The sequence below is a fragment of the Pinus tabuliformis genome, chromosome 2_1, assembly GCF_031772625.1.
Source record: "Pinus tabuliformis cultivar Carrire ecotype Pingquan chromosome 2_1, CPIR1, whole genome shotgun sequence".
NCBI classification, from domain to species: Eukaryota; Viridiplantae; Streptophyta; class Pinopsida; order Pinales; family Pinaceae; genus Pinus; species Pinus tabuliformis.
Genome location: NC_142299.1, coordinates 103,039,746 through 103,065,494, shown reverse-complemented (window position 1 = coordinate 103,065,494; position 25,749 = coordinate 103,039,746). Strand labels below are relative to the sequence as shown.

Genomic DNA, 25,749 nt, shown 5'->3' with positions numbered 1-25,749 from the left:
TCTACTAAATCTTATAGCTAATGCTTTTATGACGCTTTGCATTTGATGATATGACATGATAAATTGGTTATTGGTGAAGGCAATCGTTAGAGAATGGTCAAGGTAACTACTTCAATCTTGAGAAATAACTACTCCGAGCAATTAATCCCAAGGAGGGTATTCAATGGATATCTAAACCTCAGAAATACACCCCAGGAATGTACCACCATGTTGGGAGACATCCCACACAGTGCAAGTGCCCGGGCATTACTTAACTCGAGGAACATCCTCCATTTTTGTAAGGTCGAACCCCAAGCACGCTATTCTCGTTTTTTAAGTTCTGATTTTCATCTTCAATGCTGTATAATCTGAAATAAAATCTAATTTATTGACAGGCAGTGGTTTAACGGTCAGATCTGTGTTGCGTTGACTGGCAACCTGTTAAAGAAATCCGACCTATAAACCAACCAACGATCAGAGAATCCAATCTGCTTCTGCTCTGTTTTGGGCATTCTGTTCAAACTGGTTTGACGAACCGATCTTCTATTTCAGTCCCTTTGATGATAGGTCTTGGCTATGTTGCTTTTGTATGCTGGTAAAAAACTGTTCCGCCCTTTCGTAAACATTATGTCTATCTGGATTACCTGTTTGAATTTGCGCTTTAAGTTTCGGTATCTCCGGAAATAAATTGCTACTAGATTGTGTAATAAAGCTTGCTGGACTGGAAAGGGCAGCATTTAGGTTTCCGAAAATGAGAACGGAACTTAAACGTCCAGTGGATATAACAGACTTCCCGGACCTAAACCTAATCTGTATCGGACGTAAGGATATTCAATGGGAAATAAATTAAAAGACCGCATTATATCAATCGATTCCAAGAACACGATTGTTCAATGAAGAAAATGTATAGGGAATTAAAGCGAGAATTTCAGTCCTCCATAAAAAAGAAACGCTATCTTGGGTTTCAAACATTAACAAAATAAAGCTCCACACAGTAGGGATATCGATTGAAACTCCAGACACCGAGGTTAGATTAATTTTGAAAGTTTTAGAAACGATATCGGGGTTCAGCAAGGTTGGCCACTGTCTCTTATTTTTTTGGTTTATATATCAACAAGCTTGAGGAGTGGTTAAATTCGCAAGGGGTGATGTGTCTTTTTGGGCAAGTTTGTTATAAGACTTTTCTTGTATGCAGATGACCTTATTCTGATTGCTAAATCGGCTTTTGGTTTGCAAGAGCACTTACTATCCATTGAGCATTTTTGTAAAAGTGTAGGGATGCAAGTCAATATCAGCGAAAAGAAAGTAGTGGTCTTCTCTAAAAAAAGAAAACATAACCAGTGTAAGTTCTACCTTGAAGACAACATTCTGGAAGAAGTTGCGAATTACAAATACCTCAAAATTGACCTCAACAAAAATCTACGCTGGAGTGGTTGTAGAAAGAAAAGAACTTTGGGGGGTTGGAAAGCATTTTATGTTTTCCAAAATAGGTGTAGAAAGGCAGAGTTATGGGACTGGAAAACCACTCAAACTCTTTTTGGGGGGCCTTTAGTGATTTTGGTGATTCTCTATGGTTGTGAACTATGGGCCAGCAGTACATCCGACATGCAGTGGAGACAAATTGAAAAAATTCAGAAGTGTTTGATTACAAACAAATCTAAAATTAAAAGTTTCAGTCCTTTTGATATCTTGTTAAGTCAACTCATAAAATATTTAAAAAAAAAAATTGAGCAAATGGAAGAGGGTAGATGGCCTAAGGTTGTCTTTAATGATAGATTGTGCAAGAGCAAAAAAACTTAGATGTAGCAAAATAACAAATGGTTTAGTAGATGGGGTATTTGCTTGATCGCGTGTCCCTAAAACACCAAAAAGATAAAAGCTTTTGTTATGGAAAAGTTCCACAAGCGTACTTGAGATAAAGAGCTAGGAAGAAAGAAAAATTACTATATTGAATTGTTTAATCCACTCAAAGTCATCAACTGAAAGCATACATAGAGGTCAATATCTCTTGGAGAGCCAAAATTCTTATTGCTCAATTAAAGACTAATTCTCATCGACTCCGTTGAGGGCGCTGAAAAAAGGCCAAAGGAAGTGTGGAAGAAAGAATCTACATTTTTTGTTCTTCCAAAAAAGTGGAAACAAAAAACATTTCATTTTAGAATGTGACACTTTCAAAGACAACAGGGAAAGCTATGAAGATATGCTGGCAGCTAGCTCTTGGGATAATTTATTTAGCAAGGGGTTTGTCGAAAAGCTGGGAGCATTTATTTTGAAGCTTCACAGAAAAATGGCCAAATACATCAAAAAAGCAATCTGTCCCATAAACTATCTTTAACCCCTTGAAAGCTAAAATTCATTTTTTTTCCTTTCATTCCCGGCCCAATGGGCTTTAATGAGAGCCCAGTGATGCGGTTTCCGATTTAGGCACAATGAATAATCAAAATGAAAAACAGAGACTAAGCCTAGTTGCTTTAACTCACGTATCGGCTTCGTCGCAAGAAAGCATCTTGTTCATACGGTGAACACGGAATGGATACATGCAATCACGTAGACGGAACGCGTCCTTCCCGGCGAACTTGGCCATTTACTTGTTACAAGCAATACGGGCCGCTTCCAGCGCCTCGCTCGTTACAGTTTCGTTCTCTCAACTCACCAAGTGAACGCAGAAAGGAAACTCGTCCGCTGCTTATTTCTTGGCACCAACATCGTATATACGGATTTTGGGAGCTGGAACAGCCCGACAGTATCGAGATTTTGCGTAGGGTTTATTCTTAATCGAGCAATAAAATCTTGCTGGACCTGCAAAACAAAGTCCACGCGATTGAATCAAAAGCCTCACAGCAAACATTCAACAAGAAATCGCAATCATTCACAGAGAAATTGATTAATAGTTTGAACCATATGCCTCCCCCATTGTTATAACTTACAACAGCGCGCCCGTGATTCACTGAGATATCGATTAATAGTTTGAATCATATGCCTCCCCTTATTGGCGCTAACGGTTTTAAATACATAAATCTTTCACAAACCTTGATTTTGTTGGAAGGACTAGATTATCCCAGTTGGCTGCGATCCAAATGGAATTTGGATTTTTTTTAGCATTTTAGATCTTTTAGATCTTTAGGCTTAATTTTGTATGTTTTATAATAAATTAACTTTTCACCGATACAAATTTTATTAAAAATTTAGTTTTTAATAACACATTTATATTAAAAAAAAAAACATATATTTATTATAAGAAGAAGAAAAAACAAAATAACTATAACACACAAATGAGTTATTGAATTATGAATTTTGGTTTAAAATTGTATGGAATGTTCACAATAAAATTTCTATGACTTTAAAATCAAATATCTTTGACCCACACATGCCATATCATTTGTATATATGAGATATGACTAAGGAATAAATTAACCTTTCACTAATAAAAGTTTTATTAAAAAATTACTCTTCAATAACACATTTATATTAATAAAAATTCACATATTTGTTATAAGGAAAAAAAAAAACAAAATAACCATAATACACAAATGACTTATTGAATTATGAATTTTGGTTTGAAATTGTATGGAACCCTCACAATAAAATCTCAATGGCTCTAAAATCAAATGTCGTTGACTCAGACATGTCATATCATTTGTATATATGAGATATGACTAAGAAGTATATGACATATATGATGACCAAAAAAGTAAAACTATAAGATGGGCTATCCTTTGTGTCCTCTCCACAATCATAATCACATGGAATCAATGTGGGGGTCGGCGGGTGAGAGTTTGTATTCAAACAAGCATAGTGTATTAAAAGTGTTTTAATATTTCATAAGTGGCAATAGATGTTGTTCTTCATGAGCCAGATCTTTTAGAGCTTTTAAGTGATATGTTGGGACACTGGAGATCTGGTGCAGACCATAGTTGAAGTGACACTTTCATTGTTCCACAGGGGACATTGTGACATAGCATACCTTTCATAAGTGAGTGATGAGTCGGTGGCACCATGATATGCCCCTGCCCAAACAATCCAATAAGGGTGGGTAGCCAATACACTCAAGGAGAGCAAGTGGCAACAAGCAAGACTGTGGTCCAAAGTCATTTAGACAAGAAAGAAGTTTTGTGCTTTTGGCTACATAGGTTCAATGATGCACTAACACATTCATGGATTGATTGTTTGTTTCATTCAAGTAGTATTTTAAATGATGTTTGCATAAGAGATAGATGCATAATCATTGGATTTCAAGAAAACTTTTTGAACTTGGATTCTAATCCAACTTACCTTGATCAAATGAACAAATTATCAGCTATTGAACAACGTTCCTTCCAAGGAGTATGAGATATGTATGTCTTTCTTCCCCTTGTCCTGAAAGTGAATTAGTGAACGTCTAGGTGACACATATGGGAATTCAATCATACTAGATCAAGCACCTAATGAGATCTCGTCATGAACAAAATGTTTCAAACCAAGCCAAAGTTGTTTTGTTGTATGCATATCTATATCCACTATATATATATATATATATATATATATATATATATATATATATGACATTAATTAATATAAAATCTGTGTAGATTAGATTCTTATTGATCACTTATTTTTTTGGACATATATTTAAGAAGACGCTTGGATGTATTTTAATTCATACTTGAATAAAAATATGTTTTTCCTTCATTTTGTGTGCACATTTGAATTCACTAAGGAGCTCCCTTCAATTGGCATGGTCCACTTACATGCATGTCACGTTGCATCAACAAGGAAGCAAATCAAAAAGGCGAGAAGGGGCCTAAACAGATTTTCTCATGGAAAATTGAAAGCTTGCAATATTGATGACACAAAAGCAAATAGAGAAAGACTAAGAATGTGAAACCTAGGAGTAAAAATACTCAATCTTTATCTACAAGTTTATAGTTTCTATTTGTAATCATTCTTAAGGGATAAAAAGAGCCAAACAAAAACCATTTCTACATGGTTTTGTCAACAAAAAATTCCAAGGTAAGATATCTACGTTATCATAGTGTTTACATTTGAGTTCTTCAACATTATTTATACTTTTAGTTAATCTACAAGCATTATATAAATCATAATTTAGTAGAAGAGAAAGAAAATAAAATCGCAATTTGTTTACACAAAATGAATTAAAATTTGTGCTAGTGATTTGATTAGGCCATGGACTAATTACTACCCATTTGGTAATATTTATTAGAAAATTTGCACTAGCAATTATTAACTAATAGAAACAAGTTATATTATTGTCCCTTTCTGCGCGAAGTCACCTATAAGATAAAAGTTATCATAGTATAAATGTCAATAGTAAAAAATCAAATAACCATCTCGGTAAATTTTAAATGGTCATAGAAAAGAAAAGAAAAAATGCATAAATCACATTAGTTAATCAATTTCCATTAACAAAACTACTAACAATTGCACCAGATGTTGCAAAGGAAACATCGTAAGGCATAACTAACTATTATCTTCCTCAACAAAAACATAACTACTATCTTTATCATTGTTTACCATAATATATTGCTATGTTATCTTGTCTACGTGTAGGGTGACTCGGTCTATCCATATATTCCTTCCTCCTTCCATTCATTTACAAGAAATTCAAATCATTTCCTGTGACAGAACACACTACATCACACATTTATACCCCTTCAATCTCCTTTGAATTGCATGCTTCGAAAAGAAAAGTAAATAATAATTTGAGTAGACTTACATGAAGAGGGAATAAGATATCTATGATTTTATTTCAGTATGGGGTTTAATTACCCTATATGAATAAACCTCCAATATAGAAATATAAGCAAATAACTATAACCATGCATTGACTAAGTTCAAGCTTGTAGAGCATAGAGTCAAATAGACATCGAGAAACTGATTACAGAGAATTTCACAATAGAATGAATTTTTATAAAATGAAGTAATTTAAAAATTGGTTGGCTTGGTAGCCAAAAGTAATCTGTCAATTTAAAACAGTAACAAGAGCTCTGGCTTGGTATATTTGCATTTAAAAAAACTACATATGAATGCGCAAGTGATAAATACATCTAGTCGGATGAGAAATTGTCAGAGATTCAACGTAACTCCTAGGGTTTCAACCAAGAAACCCTGTAATTATGAGTGTACATACGTCTAAATACAAAAAGAAAAAGAAAAATAAAATCTCAGATTTGAGTAGATTTACATCATCAAATTCCTCATCGGAATAAGATCCTAGAGAAGATGCGGTTGAAGGTCGAGTTCCAACTCTTGCACCTGATAGAAGTCTTGATGAAGTTGATAAAGGCCTAAGGTCATTGTGTCCATGGGAAAATTTACACTTCAACCCATTTGGAAAGGTTCCATTTTTCTTATAATGCATGCACAACTTGATTTTATAATTATTTACCCCCTCAAACAATTTCTGAATTAGACTCAAATCTTTATGAGATGGCAGAAGAGGGGCCACCTCCCATCATAGAATGACCTACGACACTACGGTGCACTTCCTCTAGTCGTAGCACTTCCGAAAGGTTGAGCCCTTGCCGTCCCTTCGGGAAATTGCTAACTGGCCATGACATATGGGAATGCCCAACTAGCAACTAGCTTGACTTATGTGCCACCTTGATGAGCTTTTTGTTTCCCTCTGCCATGTGGTTTATTGAATTGAGAGGCTTATTCTACAATCGAGTATGAAGGTGACGTGTAAGCATGTGGTTTATTGAGTCGAGAGGGTCATTCTACAACCCAGTATGAAAGGGACATGTAAGTTTGTTCATTTGTCCATCACCTTTTAAAATAAAAATAAAATTATAAATTATGTTCTAAATAGAAAAATGATGTCTATTAAAAAAAATAGAAGTAAAAAAAATATATGAGTAAGATGTCTAAATCTTATACTTTTCAAAAATATTTCAACAAGAGATTTAAATAAAGTATTTGAACATTGATATTTTAAAACTAACCATACATAACATTAGAACATTCATAATCTATAGTCCAAAAACAAATAAATAAAATAAATAGTTTTCCATTACAACCATGTACCCTTTACAATTTTAAATTTAATATTAAAATAATATCAATAAAGTTTCATATTTTGAATAATTGAATTTAATATTAAAAACATATTTTGTACAATAATTGTATGATAAATGACATACACACTCAAATTTCATATGCATATACATAAATTTTATAAATAAGAATTGTAAATTCTTAAAATTAATTTTATTTTTTACATAAATATTTCAATTAATTTTTTTAAAATAATTTAGTGATTTTTTTCATATTTATTTTACTCCTCTTACATTATTAAAAACTATCATTAATTAAAACAAAAAAACCAATTAATTTCCCCTTTGCATGCACCTCAAAAATTATAGAAAATAATGCATGCATGCATCCCAGAAATTTATGAAAACAAGCATTTCAATTAAAGGTGAATGCAATGTAACTAAAAAGCCCTATTTGTCTTTGAACTCATTAGCTTAAGTTCATTGGCTTGAGTCCGCTAGTGTTTGTATGTCCCAATTAATCTCAAAAGATGAGATGAAATAGTGTTTATCTTACATCTTTGACTCTTTAATGATAATGACCAACATTGACACTGTTATTTGTGGTGTTGTCTCGATCGACACCCGTTAGATGATTAGGTGTGGAAACAGATGAAGCGCGTGCAGGTGGCTTGGTATATTCGCAAAAAAAAATAAAAAATAAAAAAAAAAAAAAAAAAAAACTACATATGAATGTGCAAGTGATAAATACATCTAGTCGAATGAGAAACTGTAAGGGATTCATTGTAACTCTCAGGGTTTCAACCAAGAAACCCTGTAATTATGAGTGTACATACATCTAAATACAAAAAGAAAGAAAGAAAAGAAACTCCCAGATTTGAGTAGATTTACATAATCAAATTCCTCACTGGAATAAGATCCTAGAGAAGACGCAGTTGAAGGCCGAGTTCCAACTCTTACACCTAATAGAAGACTTGATGAATTTGATAAAGGCCTAAGATCATTGTGTCCATGGGAAAATTTGCACTTCAACCCATTTGGGAAGGTTCCATTTTTCTCATGATGCATGCACAACTTGATTTTATAATTCTTTACCCCCTCAAACAATTTCTGAACTAGACTGAAATCTTTATGAGATAGCATGAGAGGGGTCGCCTCCCATCATAGAATGACCTATGACACTACGATTCACTCCCTCAGGTCGTAGCACCTACGAAAGATTGAGCCCTTGCCATCCCTTCAAGAAATTGCCAACTGGCCATGACATATGAGAATGACCAACTAGCCACTAGTTTGACTGAGGTGTCACCTTGATGACCTTTTTGTTTCCCTCTGCCATGTGGTTTATTGATTCGAGAGGCTCATTCTACAATCGAGTACAAAGGGGATGTGTAAGTTTGTTCGTTTGTCCATCACCTTTTAAAATAAAAATAAAAAGTATGTTCTAAATAGAAAAATAATGTCCATTAAAAAAAATAGAAGTAAAAACTATATATGAGTAAGATGTTTAAATCTTATACTTCAGTCCTCTGCCATTAAGTTCACCATGGAAAAAAAGGTCAATGGTTGCCTCCCTTTCCTGGATATTCTTATATCTAAGAATAAGGATGGTTCTCTCTCCCACTCAGTGTTACGGAAGAAAACGCATACTGAGCAGTATCTTCATGCCGATTCCCATCATTTCCCTACTCAAAAGATGGGTGTTCTTAACACCCTCACTACTCGTGCCCTTAGGATTTCTGATAATGAGAGCTTCGATAAGGAGAGATCCCATCTCCTTAATGTCTTTGTGGAGAATGGCTATAGTAGACGCCTAGGTCAGAAGGCTTTCCTTAAAGCCTCTAAAAGTTCGTTAATTAAAAAAGAACCTAAAGAGCGCCGACTAGGTTTCCATCTTCCCTATGTCCTGGGAACCACGGACAAGATTGCTCGGATCCTTAAGAGGTATGATATTCCCTCAACCTTTAGGCCCCTCAACACCTTTCGTAAATCCCTCCGATTGGTGAAAGATCCCATTGACCCTAAGGACTGAAGGGTGTCTACTTGATCCCTTATTCTTGTGGGACCCCCTATATCGGGGAAACAGGGCGCTTCATCCATCAAAGGATTAGCGAACATGCAGATGACCTAAAACATGGGAGAACCAAGTCTTCAGCGTTAGCAGATCATGCGGAAAAGACCAAGCATCAGGTTTGTATAGAGGAGGCCAAGGTTATTGCCAAAGTTGCTCAATTCCATCATCATAAATTCAGGGAAGCTATTGAAATTGAAAGAAGGCCTAACAATCTCAACAGAGATGACGGCTGGAAGATCAGTAGTTGTTGGATCCCTGCCCTTTCTTCCTAGTCTTGCTTTTTCTTCCCCCCCTTTTAACCTTTTCGAGCTTTCGATGTTCCCCTTAGAGCCTTGTCTTTTCCTTCCTCCTAGGGTTTCTCCTTTTGGCTCTGTGGTTTGCTTATGGTCCTATTCCTGACCTTCTTCTTATTTTTATTTTTATTTATTTACTTATTTATTATTATTTTTTTAACTGAATATTATTCTATTCTAATATATTTATTTATTTTTATTTTTATTTTTTATTTATTTATTTTTATTTTTATATATTTTTTATTTATTTATATTATTATTTTATTTTATTTTTATTTTTTTTACAGAAACGGATATGGATTTATATTAGATATTGGTCAAAATGCCTTTCACCGGTTACAATAGATCGGGCATAGCCCTTGAATTTTCTTCCACTAACTAATCATAGGCCCCAAAATTTGGAAATCCACATATTTTACTCGAGACTAGAGAATCTATCTCCGTTAATTTTCCTATCTTAAATGTACAAACAAATTGATTCAGAATAATGCAGTAAAACATAAATCTAATTTATGGTGTGGAGTCCCACTCCTTAATTACGTCTTTCAAGAGAGAACCAGCGGGAAGTGGCACCGCCCTATTGGCTTCCAAATCAGCATCTTTATTGTTCCCCCTCAATACATGAAGGAAATTTGCAGTCTGGAAAGATTTCACCAGAATTCTGATTCTTGAAATCACTCTTGCCAATCTAAGATCTGCAGGAGAAGAATCCTCCAATAAGACTTTAATTATGGACTAAGAATCTCCTATAATATTAATATCTGACAGAGCAGAGGCCTTTGCTTGCTTGAGACCTTGAAGAAGTGCCGAGGCTTCTGCTTGAATGCTGGTGGATTGTCCTAATCCCCAAGCGAACTTAGTCACAATTCTGCCCTCCTTATTCTTTATAACTCCTCCTGCCCCAGCCAATCCGGGGTTGCCTTTCGCTGCCCCATCAAAGAACAGAGTGTATCTGGCTTGCCTGATGAGCAAATCAGATAGTTCATTCTCCTTCCCTCTGAATTGCCACTCTTTTGTATCCTTGTGTTGCCTTGTTTCTCTAGAGAATTGGAGATCCAACGAGGCACCCCAGTCTAAGTCTTGCTGGCTTAGGTTCGAGTCCGACAAATGCTCCCCCAGACTTTCTTTCCATAGACTTTTTATTTTGATGATGGTGAACTGCAGATTTAAGCTTTCATCTCTGAAGACTCTTCTATTTCTCTCCAGCCAGATTTGCCAGCAGATAAATTTCGGCAAGGAGAGCCATGCAGCTTTGAAACTTTCGTTTTTTGGGAGCGTTTCTGGGTAGAAGTTTCGCCAGTTTGCAAATAAGTCAGAGATAGACGTAGGTAAGATGAATTCTGTTTTCCAATGACTCAAGAGGTTCTGCCAGATTTCTTTTGAAAATTTGCAGTCCAAGATAATGTGTTGGGCGTTCTCTTCACTGTCACAGCACAAGTGGCATCGTGAGGGACCTTGGAATCCTTTCTTCTTCAATTTGTCTTCTGTTAAAATTCCTTTGTGGCATAACAGCTAGCAGAATGAGTCAACTTTTGGCATGGTTTTGTAAGTCGAGAGCCCCTTCTACACAGCAGGGTCAGGAGGGACATGAGGACGATCTTGGAGGCTTTTATACCCCTACGCAACAATATACAGCCCTGGGGCGGCTCCCCAACCACGGGCGTCCTTCCTTCCAACGCGCAGAGGCGCCTTACCATTCAACAGAGTGAGAAGGAGATCACGTTCTTGTATCAGCTCTGGAGGAACAGGCGAAAGTCTCCATCGCAGCCAGTTGCTACCAGGCCACAACGAGATGTCCCAAAGAGAAACACAACCTACTATTTCCGGCCACGGTCGTAGCACTTGCAGATAACTGTAGCTCGATAATGGGGGATGCATCATGATGCTATCGTCCCATATTCTGACTTCTTTGTAGTTGCCAGGTATCCAATACACTCTGTCTCTGATTAAAGGAGTTGCTTTGTGACAGAGTTTGATCAATTGCGATCCTGAGGTGGGCAGTGAGGATTCCAGGCATCTTTTCCGCTTCCCCATGAAATAATTCCTCCACAAAGCTCTTTGCGCCCATCCTGGATGAGGACCAATGATTCTTCAGAAAATCTTGGCTCCCATGGTTGTGTTTTGGAGGCTGAGATCTTTGAAATTTAGGCCTCCTTCATTCTGAAGCTTACAGATTTTCTCCCAGCTTACTAAAGGGATTTTCCTGTCATTGGGATTTCCACCTTTCCAGAAGAATTTGCGTATGAAGGCTTCCATTTTCTTGATGATGCCAATGGGAGCAAGGATTACAGAGAATTGAAAGATGGGGAGAATACTGAGAACAGATTTGACGAGGACAGATTTGCCGGCAGGGTTTAACCATGAGAATCCCCATGCTTGAATTTTAGCCTTGAATTTATCCAAAAGAGGGATCCAGTCTCTGCAGTAAGCTAGCTTTCGAAGATAGGAAGGCCCAGATAGGTAAAAGAGGTCCAACTGAGGGATGCAGAAAAGCCAAGGATTCTGGTGATGGCCGAAAGAATGGAGGCAGAGATATTCCAACAAAAAAATTTGCATTTACCTTTATTCAAACTGTTGCCTGTAGCTTCGCTGTAATCGTCCAGAACCTCCTTGAACTTTAAGGCGGATCTGACAGAGGCAGCCCTAACAAGAGGGTGTCATCAGTAAACAAAGTATGATTTACATTTTTTACCCCTCTGGCTATGTTGAGCCCCCGGATCTCTTGATCAACCAATTTTTGGTCAAGATAGAAGCTCAGGACAGAAACATGGAGGACATAGAGAAGCGGAGAGAGGGGGCAACCCTGCCTAAGCCCTCTAAAAGCTTTGAAAATGCCAGCTGCTCTCCCGTTCACCAAGGGAGCGATCCAGGGATCAACAATACAAGCACGGATCCAATTGATAAAGCCCATTCCAAAGCCAAATTTATGCAAGACTTCCCAAAGAAAACTCAGTCTGACACGATCAAAAGCATTTGCCAAGTCTAGTTTAATTACCATACCTTTCTCTTTGCAAAGTTGGCTCGAATGAATCGCCTCTTTCACTAGAATGAATTTTTCAGCAAGCTGTCTCCCCTAAACAAACCCACCTTGGTTCTCCAGAATGATGGCTGGGAGGATGCCTTTTAGCCTATTTGCAATCACCTTTGTGATTATTTTATAACCAATATTGCAAAGAGAGATGGGGCGGAATCGATTAAAATCTTTAGCGCCCTTTTCTTTGGGTATGAGGGCAAGGAAGGCAGAGTTAGTGCTGCCCCCTATTTTCTGGCAATTTTGAGATTTCAAGATCATTTTGTAGAGGTCTTTTTCCACAATCTGCCAACAGACTTGAAGGAATCTTGCGGTGAAGCCATTCGGGCCTGGGGCTTTGTCGGGCTTCATGTCGGAGAGAGCATCTTTTATTTCTTTTATAGAGATCTTAGCTTCTAGATGCTAATTCATTAAAGGGGAGATCAAACGAGGAACTGCTTCCAAAAATTTAGAGTTTGGGTCAGTCACTCCCTCTTCTCTGTACAGATTTTTAAAGTGATTGAAAGCTGCTCTCTTTATGCTCCCAAAGTCTTTGTGAGTCGAGTTTCCTTCTTTGATTTCTGCAATAGAATTGAAGCTCTTTCTAGCTTGAGCTTGTTTATGAAAGAAGGCGGAGTTTCTGTCTCCCGCTTTAAGCCATAAACTCCTAGAATTTTGTCTCCAGTGATCTTCCTCCGAAAGGCAGGCTTTATGGAAGGTTTGCTGAAGCTCGGCTTCCTTATCATTGGTCATGTTGGTAAAATAGATGGACTTCTATTTTTAGACATATGGGCGGAGTCTATTTTTAGACTGCCATGCTAAAAATAGAACAGTCGAATATTATTAGCTCTTAATAATATTTGGACTATAAACATTATCTTATCCTCTTGGAGCACTTCAGTTCGAGCTACGGATGTGGCACATGCAACTGCCAGAAGGAAATACGCTTTTCTTATGGGTCAATTGAGCTATTGCATGATGGAATTCAGTTAGAACTCAAGTGATTGAGTTTGGTGGAGTTGATTGAGGAGTTGATGGAGTTGTGTTCGGTTTGACTTAGTTGAACTAGTTGTATTTAGTCTAACTGCCAAATACACTAGTGATGAGTGATGTGAATTAATTATTAATTAATTCACTAATTATTAACACTAATTATTAACTCATAAATCAACTAAAGAATAAATCAGTTAACTCATTGCATGGACAATTCAGTGGAAACAAGTGTTAGAGGTGGGTGAAAGAGTGAGACTGCTATTAGTTGTGACTATAGCTGTGCATGAGATTTGCACATGCAATTGTAGAGATTTGCCAATGAGGATTGCGTAGTACAAGCCAAGGGAAAACGAGCTTGGATCATTCCTATTCTCACATTGGATTGCGCAGTAGAGGCAGGCAAACAGTGGAGGAGATTTGAACCTATGACTTGATTCAGATCTGAGCTAGTTTGTGTGTAGCAGGTGGAGATAGTACTGAGTACTTGTGAGGAGTATTGTACTATGTATTGTTACATGTTCTCTATCATTATAATACACAAATAGTTGGGGGCTTTCAGCTGTATGCTTTCCCCAGTACATACTATGTTGATATGTGTGATTGATGTTTCAATGTGCGCATGCGATTGTTTCTTAATTCTGAAAAATTGATGATCAACGTAGAGGAGGTTATGTATTATGCATGCATTCCGCAAATAGTGTATAATCAGGATAATCTCTGTGAATAAGTGTTATATTATTCAAAATTTCTACAATTTACTGGGACATAGACATTAAAAAGGCAAAATGTCTCCCTCGAGTCCACAGGTTGTAACTTCAAGAACAGCCAGTGGGTATTTTGAATCTCAAAGACCAACCTATACTTGAGAGGATTCTAGAGAGAGCCCAGCCCCCAAGAGGCTCCCCGTGCTGAAACTGCTTGGCCTCTACTTCCCTTCCAGAATTTTTTACTGGTTTGGAGAAACTCATTGTCCTCCATTTTGGTCTCCTGGATCAGAAGAATATATGGGGCTTCTCTTCTAATAAGGCTTCTCGTTGCTTCTTCTTTCGATTTACTCCCCATTCCTCTGCAGTTCCAGGAGATGATCTTCATCATTTAGATTTATGATGATGGGCTCCCTTGGAACCCTGTGCTTGGTTTTTAGGTATCTTCGGATTTTTGCCAAGGAGTTTCTCCAGCGTGGGCTGACTACCCTGAAGTTTGTCTTTGTAAGTTTCCTGATCTCTCTTTTCTCTAGCAGTTTTGCGGCCCCTTGCTGATCTTCTGACCGATGTCTGTGTATCCCCTATTTCTCCTTCCTCCTCTGACTCCTCCGAGTCATGTTCCTCCTCGGAGGCTTCAGTTTGCTTATCCTTATTTCTCGCTGAGGCACTTTCTTCAGGTCTTGATCTTGCTGAGGCCATTTTTTCTGAGGGTTTATCTTCCCTATCCTCTTCCTGAGGAACCTCTTCTTCAGAGCTTAAGAACTCATACCTGTTTTTTTGACTTTTTGGCTAAGGAACATTTTGGGTGGAGGCAGGCTGGGAGCCTTGGCCATTTGGGGCCCCAGATTTCTTATGAGAGGTCTTTGACCGCTTAACTTGATTTCAACCATCATCCTTTCCTTTCTCTGATTCCCCTTTGTTCGAACACCCTCTTGCAAAATGACCGTAGACGTGACATTTACGGCATTTGAAAGGGAGCTGCTCATAGTCCAGCACTTGCACATGCGTCCAACTGCCAACCTTTATTTTGATAGCCTCCGGGAGTCCCACCTCTAAGTCCACCTCAACACAGATTCGGGCGCAATCATATTAATCGTTGTTATTTGCTCTGTCAATGAACTTTCCCAAATCATTGCCAATGTGCATGAGGGATTCCCAATTCCAGCAGTGCACTGGAAGATTAGGGAGCCGAACCCAGACAGGGACTGCCGTCCGGACATCCACGGCCGGATCGAAGTCAGGGGTCCTTTTATTTAGGTGGTGACCCTGAGGGCCCATGAAATAGGGCCCATTCCTAAAGATCAAGTCTTTGCTCTCCTTAGTGTTGAACTCAAACAGGAAATAGCCTCTTCCCAGGAAATATGAAGTGACTTTGTTCTTAATTAGCGGGATCCAGTTCTTAACAACCCAATTTTCCGTTGATTTTGGCGAGGGCCAAAGGCCCGTGAACTGACCCACCAGGGCTCAATCTACCAAGGACAAAGCGACCTGGATCAGGCCCTCAGAAGGAAGGTTTACCTCAGGAACATCAGCTTCAGACTTCTTCTTCTTAGGTAACGAAGCTAGCAAAGAGGAGAAAGCAGCTTCAGCATCAGGGGGAGAAGAATGCGAAGTGCCGAGGGGCGAGCCCTAGGTCTCCATGGCCGAGTAGATCTGGTCAGCAGCAAAAAACCCAAACTGCGCAAAGTAAAAGCAGAAGACGAAGCATCTCAGAGTCGAAGAGAAGCAGGAAAAGAACCGGTCAGACCCTGCAGGAAGAGGCCCCGAGGCAGAGGAGCGGAACCCAGCAGATCCGGCAAGGGACGGATCAGAGAGTCCCCGAGGGAGGAGCGGGGAAACGAGGGAACCGAACAAAGCCGAGAGTCCCTAAGGGCGAGAGACAGCTGAGCGGGCAACGCCCAGGCTCAACAGCGCAAAGCGAGACGCAGCAGGAGGCAGCGGCGCAGAGCGAGACACAGCAGGAGGCAGTGGCGCAGAGCGAGAGCGAAAAATTTAATACTCGGTCCCTTTATTATTATTATTTATTTTTTAAACTGAATATTATTTTATTCTAATATATTTATTTATTTATTATTATTATTATTATTATTTTTTCAACTAACTTTTAACTTAACCTCCTATTTTTAAAAATTTTATAATTTTAATTAGTTAGTTATACCTCTATATCTTGTTAGTTATACGTTCTACTCTAATATTTATACTTTCTATTTATCTATTAAATAGTTAATACTTTTAACGATTTATTAAACAACCTATTTAATTAAATTTACTTTGTACATATAATTTATATATAGGTAAGGTCCCTTTTTTACTTTTAATTTATAACTAGTTTGTTTGACCCTGGTCCCTCGTCAAATTTAGACGTTGTTCTAGTTAGCCGTTGGAGGCTCTGCTCAAAGTATTTAACAAGCAAAGATAGTTCTGATTTTTCAACTTGTCCTGACGATGAACCACACTGGTTGGTTCGAAACGCATCGACAATGATTTTCTGAATGTGATTTACGCCGAAATTTCTTCTTATAATTGTTATGGATCACAAAAGCCTCAATTCAACCAATCTTATACTTTTCAAAAATATTTCAGCGAGAGATTTAAATAAACTATTTGAACATTGATATTTTAAAACCAACCATACATAATATTAGAACATTCATAATCTATAATCCAAAAATAAATAAATAAAATAAATAGTTTTCCATTACAACAATGTATCTTGTACAATTTTAAATTTAATATTAAAATAATATCAGTAAAGTTTCATATTTTGCAAAATAATTAAATTTAATATTAAAAACATATTTTGCACATTAATTCTATGATAAATAACATATACACTCAAATTTTATCTGCATATACATAAATTTTATAAATAAAAATTGTACTTTCTTAAAATCAATTTAAATTTTGATATAAATATTTGATTAAATTTTGTAAAATAATTGAGTGATATTTTTCATATTTATATTACCATCAATACATTATTAAAAATTATCATTAATTATTTTAATAAAAATATAGAAAAATAATTAATTTCTCCTTTGCATGCACCTCAACCATTTCTTAAAATCAATTTAAATTTTGATATAAATATTTGATTAAATTTTGTAAAATAATTGAGTGATATTTTTCATATTTATATTACCATTAATACATTATTAAAAATTATCATTAATTATTTTAATAAAAATATAGAAAAATAATTAATTTCTCCTTTACATGCACCTCAACCATTATAGAAAATAATACATGCATCTCAAAAATTTATGAAAACAAGCATTTCGATTAAAGATGAATGCAGTGTAACAAAAAAAAATCCCTATTTGTTTTTGAACTCATTGGCTTGAGTCTGCTAGTGTTTGTATGTCCCAATTAATCTCAAAAGATGAGATGAAATAGTATAGTGAAGTAGACAACATCAATAGAAACATTTCAAAAGATCACGGATGTTAACACGTAAAGTGCTTATATATCATACATTGTGAACACGGCTACATTATTTGCAGCATTTCTTAAGATCATGCATGATAGCATGGAAAGTGCAATCGGCTTCTATAAGCGTCTTTATCTGTGCTTGAAAGTTGGCCTTGTTTGAATTCTAATGGCGATTAGAAAATGAGACTTGACCTCCTTTCTTCATGCCAGTGATGTCTACAACTCTTTTCTCTTTGCGCTCGTCCATGGCTATCTGTTGTTGTCAGCATTCCATGCTGCATTGAGGTCTCGTCATTGCAAAGCTTGGCACATAATCCCCTTGGTCATATATTGGACAATGTGGGGGGGGGGGGAGGGAGCGAAGCCACCGCCTGCATCGTGTCGTTCTCATGAAGCATACAGATTCCATGCGTCCCCGCCAACCAATACCGATTTGCGACGAGTAATCCTGCAATCTTTTGTTCGTCTTCGCGAGAGCCAGACACGTAAAAGGATCATGCGGTAAGTGGGAAAATGGCTACACAAGCTTGTATTCCCATTTTTGTCATGCTTTTGGGCTGGTTTTTCGCTCTTTGTTTGCTCATGGTATGAGTTGTGAAGCCCTGTTAATCCTGCGATAGCCTGCCGTTAATCCTGCTATCTTTCCCCTCCTCCTGCAATATTGGCTCCATCGACATTCGCTGTGCCTTTCTTCTGCAATAGCCCCGATGATATCCTTACAGAATTCCTCCATTTCCTGATCAGAAAGCTTCTATTATCCTTTGTTTGGCTGGTTGGATGATGGAAGTATGGTTTTTGTGGAGTGAACGTGCTGGGCGTTTTGGCTTCGGCTCCAGGTTAGTATATATACAGCCTCAGCTCAACTCTGTGTTTTTTAATGCGAAGCACATATCTTCTTCTTCGCAGCATATTCTAGTTTCTGGAATTCAAGGATGTATGTTTATATTATCAACTTTGAAGTTTTAATCTGTTATTAAAATCAATGGATTCCGATTAGAGTAGCAAATGCCATAGCTTTAGCATATCCTGTTCACATGTCCAAATTGTAGTATCCTCAGGATGATAAAATCTTTTTTCCACAAACTCAGGAATCTAATTGTCATTTACAAACCTTGCAATGATGTAAGGTTTAAGATAGGTTACTGGTGGTGCATTGTTAAAGCCTACTGTTGCTGTCTGCAATGTGATGAACCTACTGCACAAACCTAGAGTCTTCCTTAGAGGTCCTGATTTAAAATTCCGGTAAATTCGGGGTTTCCATTCTCCAATAGCTGGCCTGAATTACGTCATATTCCGATTGTTTCAAATTTCATCAGGCATTAAGGAGGATGTGAAATTGGCCTAAATTTCGTTACGTGGCCTTACATCCAGATCCTGGAACATATCTGTTTTGGGATTTTGGTAGGTATGGGCGCTGCCATTTAAGCTCATTTGCAGAAGCTTCTGTCATAATTTGTACTTGCTTCGTCGTCCTTCGTCCTTTATCCTATCCTCATATGCTTTGACCATTTATATCCTAGCAGATATCCCTGACATGATTGATCTCGATTTCTACATCCTATGTCCTTTTTTCTCTCTTCATATGCTTTCCATTTATATCCCATAGGGTGATCAGTAAAGGTGGTAGGTCAAGTCAGATATTTGGACCGTATCAGTGTCTTGGATCTTTCTGGATTTCTATCTCTTCTCGAGAACTCCTTCTTTGGCGGTGCATGGAAGGGGTCTACGACTCCATTGCATCGGAAGACCTTGTCAACGCTGCCGTGGACGCTGAACATGCTTGGTCAGCTGCCACTTTGGCCACACTGGAGGATTTGGTAATCAAACCATCCACGTCAAGGGACAACTCCACCAAAATGGATAAGGACCGTAAATATAACAAACCACATAAGCCGGCCAAAATATCCCACCCTCCTCAGGCATTAAGAATTGACATTGCACAGCTTGATGAAAGAATAGACAGTCTTCAGCACAAGGCTCTTATTGGGAAATGGCACTTCCCAGAAATGTCTGATAGCGACATGAGGAAATGGTTAGCTAACTTTTGGAAACCAGTTATTGGTTATGTTCCGGTAATCTCCAGCCTCATGAAAGACTGGTACTGCTTCAATTTCTTAGATGCCGCAGATGCAGAAGCTATCCAAAGTCGACCTTGGGTATTCAAGAGAAGTTTTCTTTCCCTGTATAGATGGTACATAGGCTTCAACCTGCTGAAAAACACTCCAGTAAACAATTTAATTTGGGTAAAATGCCCGAATCTGCCCTTGGAACTTTGGTCTAATGAATCTTTGGAGATGATTGGTAATGCTATTGGTTGTTTTGTCTACGTTGATCCCTGGTGTCTGGGTGAAAGAGACAAACGAATAGCTTGGATTCTTATTCAAAGGCCTTTCAGGGGGGGCTATCCTGACCATATTGAAATCAGCTGGAAGAATCAGGTCATTAACCAAAGGCTGGATTTTTGGGGTATACCTTTTAGGTGTGCTGCTTGCAGGAGAACTGGTCATCTGGTTAAAAATTGTCCTAGTGCAAAATTATTTGCAAACAGACGGCTAATCAAAAAGTCATTCATCAATGGCAGTCAATCCTCTCCAATTTCGTCGTCTTTACCGCTCCATAGTCCTTGTAGTGCAGGGTCACATCAAGATCATCGCATCCACATGGATGACCCTTCTGAGCGCTTGCAATCCGTCCCAGACCGCCCATTATCCGCCAATAGCCCTATCTCCTGCATGAAGTCTGGGCTCCATAGGTCTCCTTTTACAGAGCCCAGGGAGGATAGCCCTGTTCCTCCCCCGCCTCCCATGCAACAGAGGGATTTCATTCCGGACTCTCTTCCTAGGCCGTCGAAGGGGGCAAACTTTTCTGTGGGTTCTATTCCCATATCCATTTCCTCCTCATCTCTGGAACATGCTGGTCAGCTTGATCACAAGGGGAAAAATAAATGCGGAGGCCCGACTCCTTTAAATTCCCCGACATCATCTCATGTAAATCCATTTGATAGCGATTTGGACCATATGCTAAATAAGGAATCTCTTGAATTAGAACCGCTCACGATCCATAAGCCTGATCCTAGCTTCATGCCCATCATAAGCCCGGACTCGGCTAGAAACATTACGGTCCGGAAGAAATGTAAAGGTGGGAGCAGACATTTTAGAGGTAGACCTTTAGTTTCAAATGAAGGTATTAGAAACTTGTCTCTGGTCGAGGTACCTATCCTTGAAGTCTCTGAATCACAGCCCCTTAGAGCGAGCTTGGCTGCTGAATCATCCAAATGATCCCAATCATTTCATTCAATATTTGGGGTCTTGGCGTTGACCCCAAATACATAGCGCTAAAAGACTTCTTTTTTCATTCCAGGGCTGCTATCATCCTTATTCAGGAAACAATGCACAAGAAGGAGGACACATTATCATATTTCAGAAAAATGCTTCCCAATTGGTTCATGGTTGCCACAGAGGCAAATGGATTGTCTGGCGGTATGGCTACCCTATGGGATCCTACTCGGGTAAAAGCAAAGGCATATAAATGCTATGCTGGGATAATAATTTCGGCTTCAATCAGAGGATGTGACTTTCCAGTAAATATTCTTAATCTTTATGCTCCATACAAATTTCGCATATCATTTTGGAATAGATTATTTGATTCAGAGCTGCTTGATATCAATAATCTGCTTATTGCTGGTGATATGAACGTGGTCTTGAAATCAAATGAGGTATGGGGATAGGGGAAGATAAACAATGGCCTCGCGGATTTCATTAACTCTGAGATGCTCAATAGGAACATGATCGACATAATCCCAGCTGTTATGAAACCGACATGGTCAAATGGCAGAGTGGGCGAGGCTTACATAGCTAAAAGACTTGATCGGGTTTTTGTTCATTTTGGCCTCATTGATAAGATTGGTATGCCTCGGCTATCTGTGGAAAATGTCTTGATTTCGGATCATAATCCTATTATCCTATCCTGGCCTGCTAAGCTCTTTAGAAGAGGATATTCCTTCAAGTTTGACCGAGGCCTCCTTCAGGATTCTGCCTTCAATGAATATATTCAGAATGCATGGAACAGGATAAAGGACAGAGATAAAGATTTTATTTTCTCCTCCTTCACAGATAAATTGGTAGAAATAAGGGGTCTGGTGAAAAAATGGCAATTTCAAAAACATCAGAAGGATAGAAAAGACCTTCAAAGGATCCAACAGGAATTGGACCAGGTACTGGCATCTACAGACTACTCCACATGCTCTTTTGAGATGAAATGTCGCATTAGGAATCTGGAAAAGGAGAAATATTGTTTGCTGAAACAAGAGGAAGCCAAATGGAGGCTCAAAAGCAAAGCACTATGGATGAAGAATGGAGATAAAAATACGAAATTTTTTCATAAATATGCAAATGCAAGGAGAGCAAGGAACTTCATATGGAAAATAAAGGACGACCAGGGCAATTTAGCTGTCTCACAGGAGGATATTACTAAGTAGGCTATGGGCTTCTTCAAAAAACAATACGGCAGGAATGATGAGATTACCTTCAACGACATAAGATGGGGCATAGATTTGGTGCCAGAGATGTTTGACCAAGCGAAAAATGAAGCCCTGTTCTGCCCAGTTTCTAAAAAGGAACTCCTTGATGTTATGAAATCATTTAAGAAGGATAAATCCCCTGGCCCTGACGGATGGTCAATTGACTTCTTAATTCATTTCTTTGACCTATTCAAAAAGGACCTGCTCAACATGGTGGAAGCATCCAGACTTTCGGGCAGCATTCATCTGCACACCTCATCCACTTTCATTGCTCTCATTCCTAAGAAGGAAGAGCCTGAATCTTTTCTGGACTTTAGGCCCATATCCCTTTGCAACATAAATTTCAAGATTATTTATAAGATTATTGCAGAGAGAATTAAAGGGACTCTGGCATCTTCTCTCTCTCCAAACCAACATGCTTTTTTAAAGGGCCGTAATATTCTTGATGCAGTTGCCAATACACAAGAATGCATACATTCTATGTCTGTGCACAAAACAAATGCAGCTATCATGAAAATTGACCTTCAGAAAGCATACGATGTACTGGACTGGGGATATCTGCAAAGTCTCCTTGCAAAAATCGGATTGGAGCAGGGCCCGATTCGATGGATTATGGCTTGTTTTGAAAATGTTAACTATGTTGTTTTGGTTAACAGTTTTCCCTCTCCTTTCTTTCGGGCGGAAAGGGGCCTGCGACAGGGATGCCCATTGTCGCCTCTTCTTTTCATTTTGGCCATCAATCCTCCGAGTCTGCATATCAATCGCGCAGTGGAGGTAAAAGATTATGTTCCGATCAGAACCTGCAAGCATATACATATATCTCATAACCTCTTCGTAGACGACGTTCTGCTATTTGCTATGCTTTCTAAAGTCTCTTGGATATGCATCAAGTCTATTCTTGACCGGTTTCAAAAGGCCTCTGGGCTTGTCATCAACAAGTCAAAATCGGTCCTCTTCCACAGTGATACAGATGAGGCCTTCATAAATTGGCTTTCCCAGCTCTTTGGGATTATCTCCAGGCTGTTGTCTGATGGAATCAAGTATCTGGGTTTTCGCCTTAAACCTAAGGCATATTCAAAGGATGATTGGAGGTGGCTTATTGAACGTTTTCATAGCAAGATATCCTTATGGGAATTCAGGTCCTTATCTCTGGGTGGAAGGGTAGTTCTTGCCCAAGCAGTATTGATACAGCTGTCGGTCTACTGGGCCCACCTCTTTCTTCTTCCGGCTAGCATTATTCAGGCCATGAACAGAATCTTTGCCAATTTTATCTGGGGGGAAAAAGCTGAAAGAGGCAAAATCCATCTTTCAAAATTGGACTTCTTAACTCTGCCAAAAAAATTGGGTGGTTGGGGTTTGAAGGATATAAGGATTTTTGGAAAAGCCCTTGTCTGTAAATCCTTATGGAGAGGCATTTTTGACACAAATCCATGGAGTGCAATTATCCGCCATAAATATCAAAAAGGAAGGAGCTTGGAGTTCTGGTTCAGGTTTGGCTCTATTGGTATCAAACAGGGGTCTGCTATTTGGCTTAGTTTCAGGAGAATTGAGCATTACTTTCTTGACAATCTTAAATGGAGAATTTGTTATGGTAGAAAGATCTTCATTGGTCTCGACTCTTTTGTTGGTTTCAAAGGAAATCTACAGGTTCCAGATCCTCTTCTTTTTCATCTCCACAGGTCTGGTATTTTCACTTGGAACAGGATTATTGATAAATGGAGAGGACCCTATCCTCTGCTTAAGAATGCAGCTGATCTTGGTATCCCTCAGGCATTGTCTTTCCTCTGGGATAACCTCAAATTATCCATTGATCAAGCAGGTCTGAAGCGGGCCGGGATTGATGACCATTTGGTATGGTCGTTATCTCTCTCAAACTCTCGAGCAACTATCAAGGACATCTACTCGGATCTCATTTCCAAGAAAATTAAGCCGGCTAAAAAGATTTTCCCAGTGTTATGGTGGAAGCTCACCTGCCCCCTCAAAGTGATCATTTTCTCTTGGCTAGTCTTTTACAACAAGAATTTAACTTGGGAAAACTTGAGGAAGCGATCTTGGCATGGTCCCAGCAGATGTGTGTCATGCAAAATGGAGGAGGAAACGAACTTCCATATGTTCTTCAATTGCATGGCCTCCCAGCAAATCTGGTATGATCTTGCTTCGTATTTTTCTTTTCAACGCCCTAACTTCACTTATGTTGATGCAGCTTTTCCCTGGTGGGGAAGACAAGATGCTATCAAACGCCCAATCCTTCCCACAACAATCTGGTGCCTTTGGAAATGGAGAAATTTAAAATTTTTTGAGGATTCAAACATTTCCTTCAAATATGTGCTGTCTTCTGTCTCAGCACTCTATCCTCCTATCTCATGACTGCAGCACGTCTTGGAGGGTATAGAGTTTATATTTTTGATCCTGAAGGTTGTAATCAGAAATGTTGTGGGTTTCTTTTCCCATTCCTGAAGTACAGTGAGTCAATGGTGGTGATGACTTTTTCCTCAAGTTTTCAATATGTTCCTATGTGATGCTACAACCCTTTTCTAGATGCTATGCTGTTTTCTCCAAAAATATTTGACTTCTTAGTGGCGGTCTTGTTTCATGAGACCCATCAAAATTATGATGTATATATTGCCTTAATATAAATATAATGCTTTTCTTTCTGAAAAAAAAAAAAAAAAAAAAAAAAGAAGAAGAAGAAGAAAAGAGAAGAAGAGAAGAAGAAGAAGGAAAAAAGAAAAAGAAAAAAGAAGAAAAAAAGTGCAATCATGATAAAAACTACATTGGAAACGATTTTTGAAGATAACCATCGTACTCATTCAAAAGTAAAATGTAAAAGGAAGAAATAGTCGAACTTAAAAAGAGACTTCATAGGACTAGTTCGTTCATAAAACGTGCACTTAGAAAATTGATGGGGCAGTTCGTTTATCAGTAAATAGAAAGAAGGCAACGAGGAAATAAACAGATGTTCATCTTACTAATTCATTTTTCCACATTTAAAGGAAACATTGGGTCCATGTCATAAAAAAATACCTGAAGAACATGGACTTTAAATTCTGTTTGCCTAATGGCCATATCGGCAAAGCTGTTGGCTCTGCGATTTGGCGCAGCTTCATAAAGATTGAAATACTTTTATTAATATGTTAGCGTGGAAACTTGGCATTGCGCATCATATTATTATTATTTCTGCTTGGGAAAACCACTGCCCAGTCTAGAAAAATGCAGCTGATTTAAATCTTTTGGGCTCTGATGTGGATGATTGGAAGCACATTTGCACACAAATGAGACTGGCGGGTCTCTACAGAGAAGCGGCATGTGACTCGATTACCTGGAATGGTAAATTGTCGGAAAATAATATTGTGGTTGCTGATGCATACTACCAACTTTGCTACTGCAAACAAACCACCCAGGGGATGGATGGTTCGCTAAATTTTGGAGCCCACAGCTTCCCATAAAAAACACAATCTTTCTCTGGCTTGTTTGGAAGAATAAGAACTTGACCTGGGAAAACCTCCAAAAGAGGAACTGGTCTGGCCCAGGTTACTGTGTACTATGTGGAAATGTTGCTGAAGATAATACTCATCTCTTCAGAACATGTAAAGAGGTCTCCATCCTATGGAAACATTTGGAGCACAAAATTGGCCACCTGGGGCCGAACATTTGTGATATAGAGCTTTGGTTGACATGGTGGAGCAACCAATCTGGCCACAAAGACTCATCCCTACTATTTTCATTTGGGAAATATGGAAATGGCGCAACAAC

At 38.4% G+C, this 25,749-nt stretch overlaps 1 protein-coding gene across 3 annotated transcripts in view; it reads right to left on the bottom strand.

The window, feature by feature from the left end:
- Positions 1–3,043, bottom strand: part of RNL (RNAligase) — a 420,780-nt gene extending 417,737 nt beyond the window's left edge. For 2 of the 3 annotated variants that reach the window (XM_089402249.1, XM_089402247.1), the window contains exon 1: positions 2,460–2,900. Coding sequence is in view for 2 of the 3 variants with exons in the window: in XM_089402247.1 (XP_089258373.1) it covers positions 2,460–2,563 (104 nt within the window). In the remaining variant the exon portion in view is untranslated. The other variant, XM_089402248.1, reaches the window with a different exon arrangement.
- Between the last annotated feature and the right edge of the window lie 22,706 nt (positions 3,044–25,749).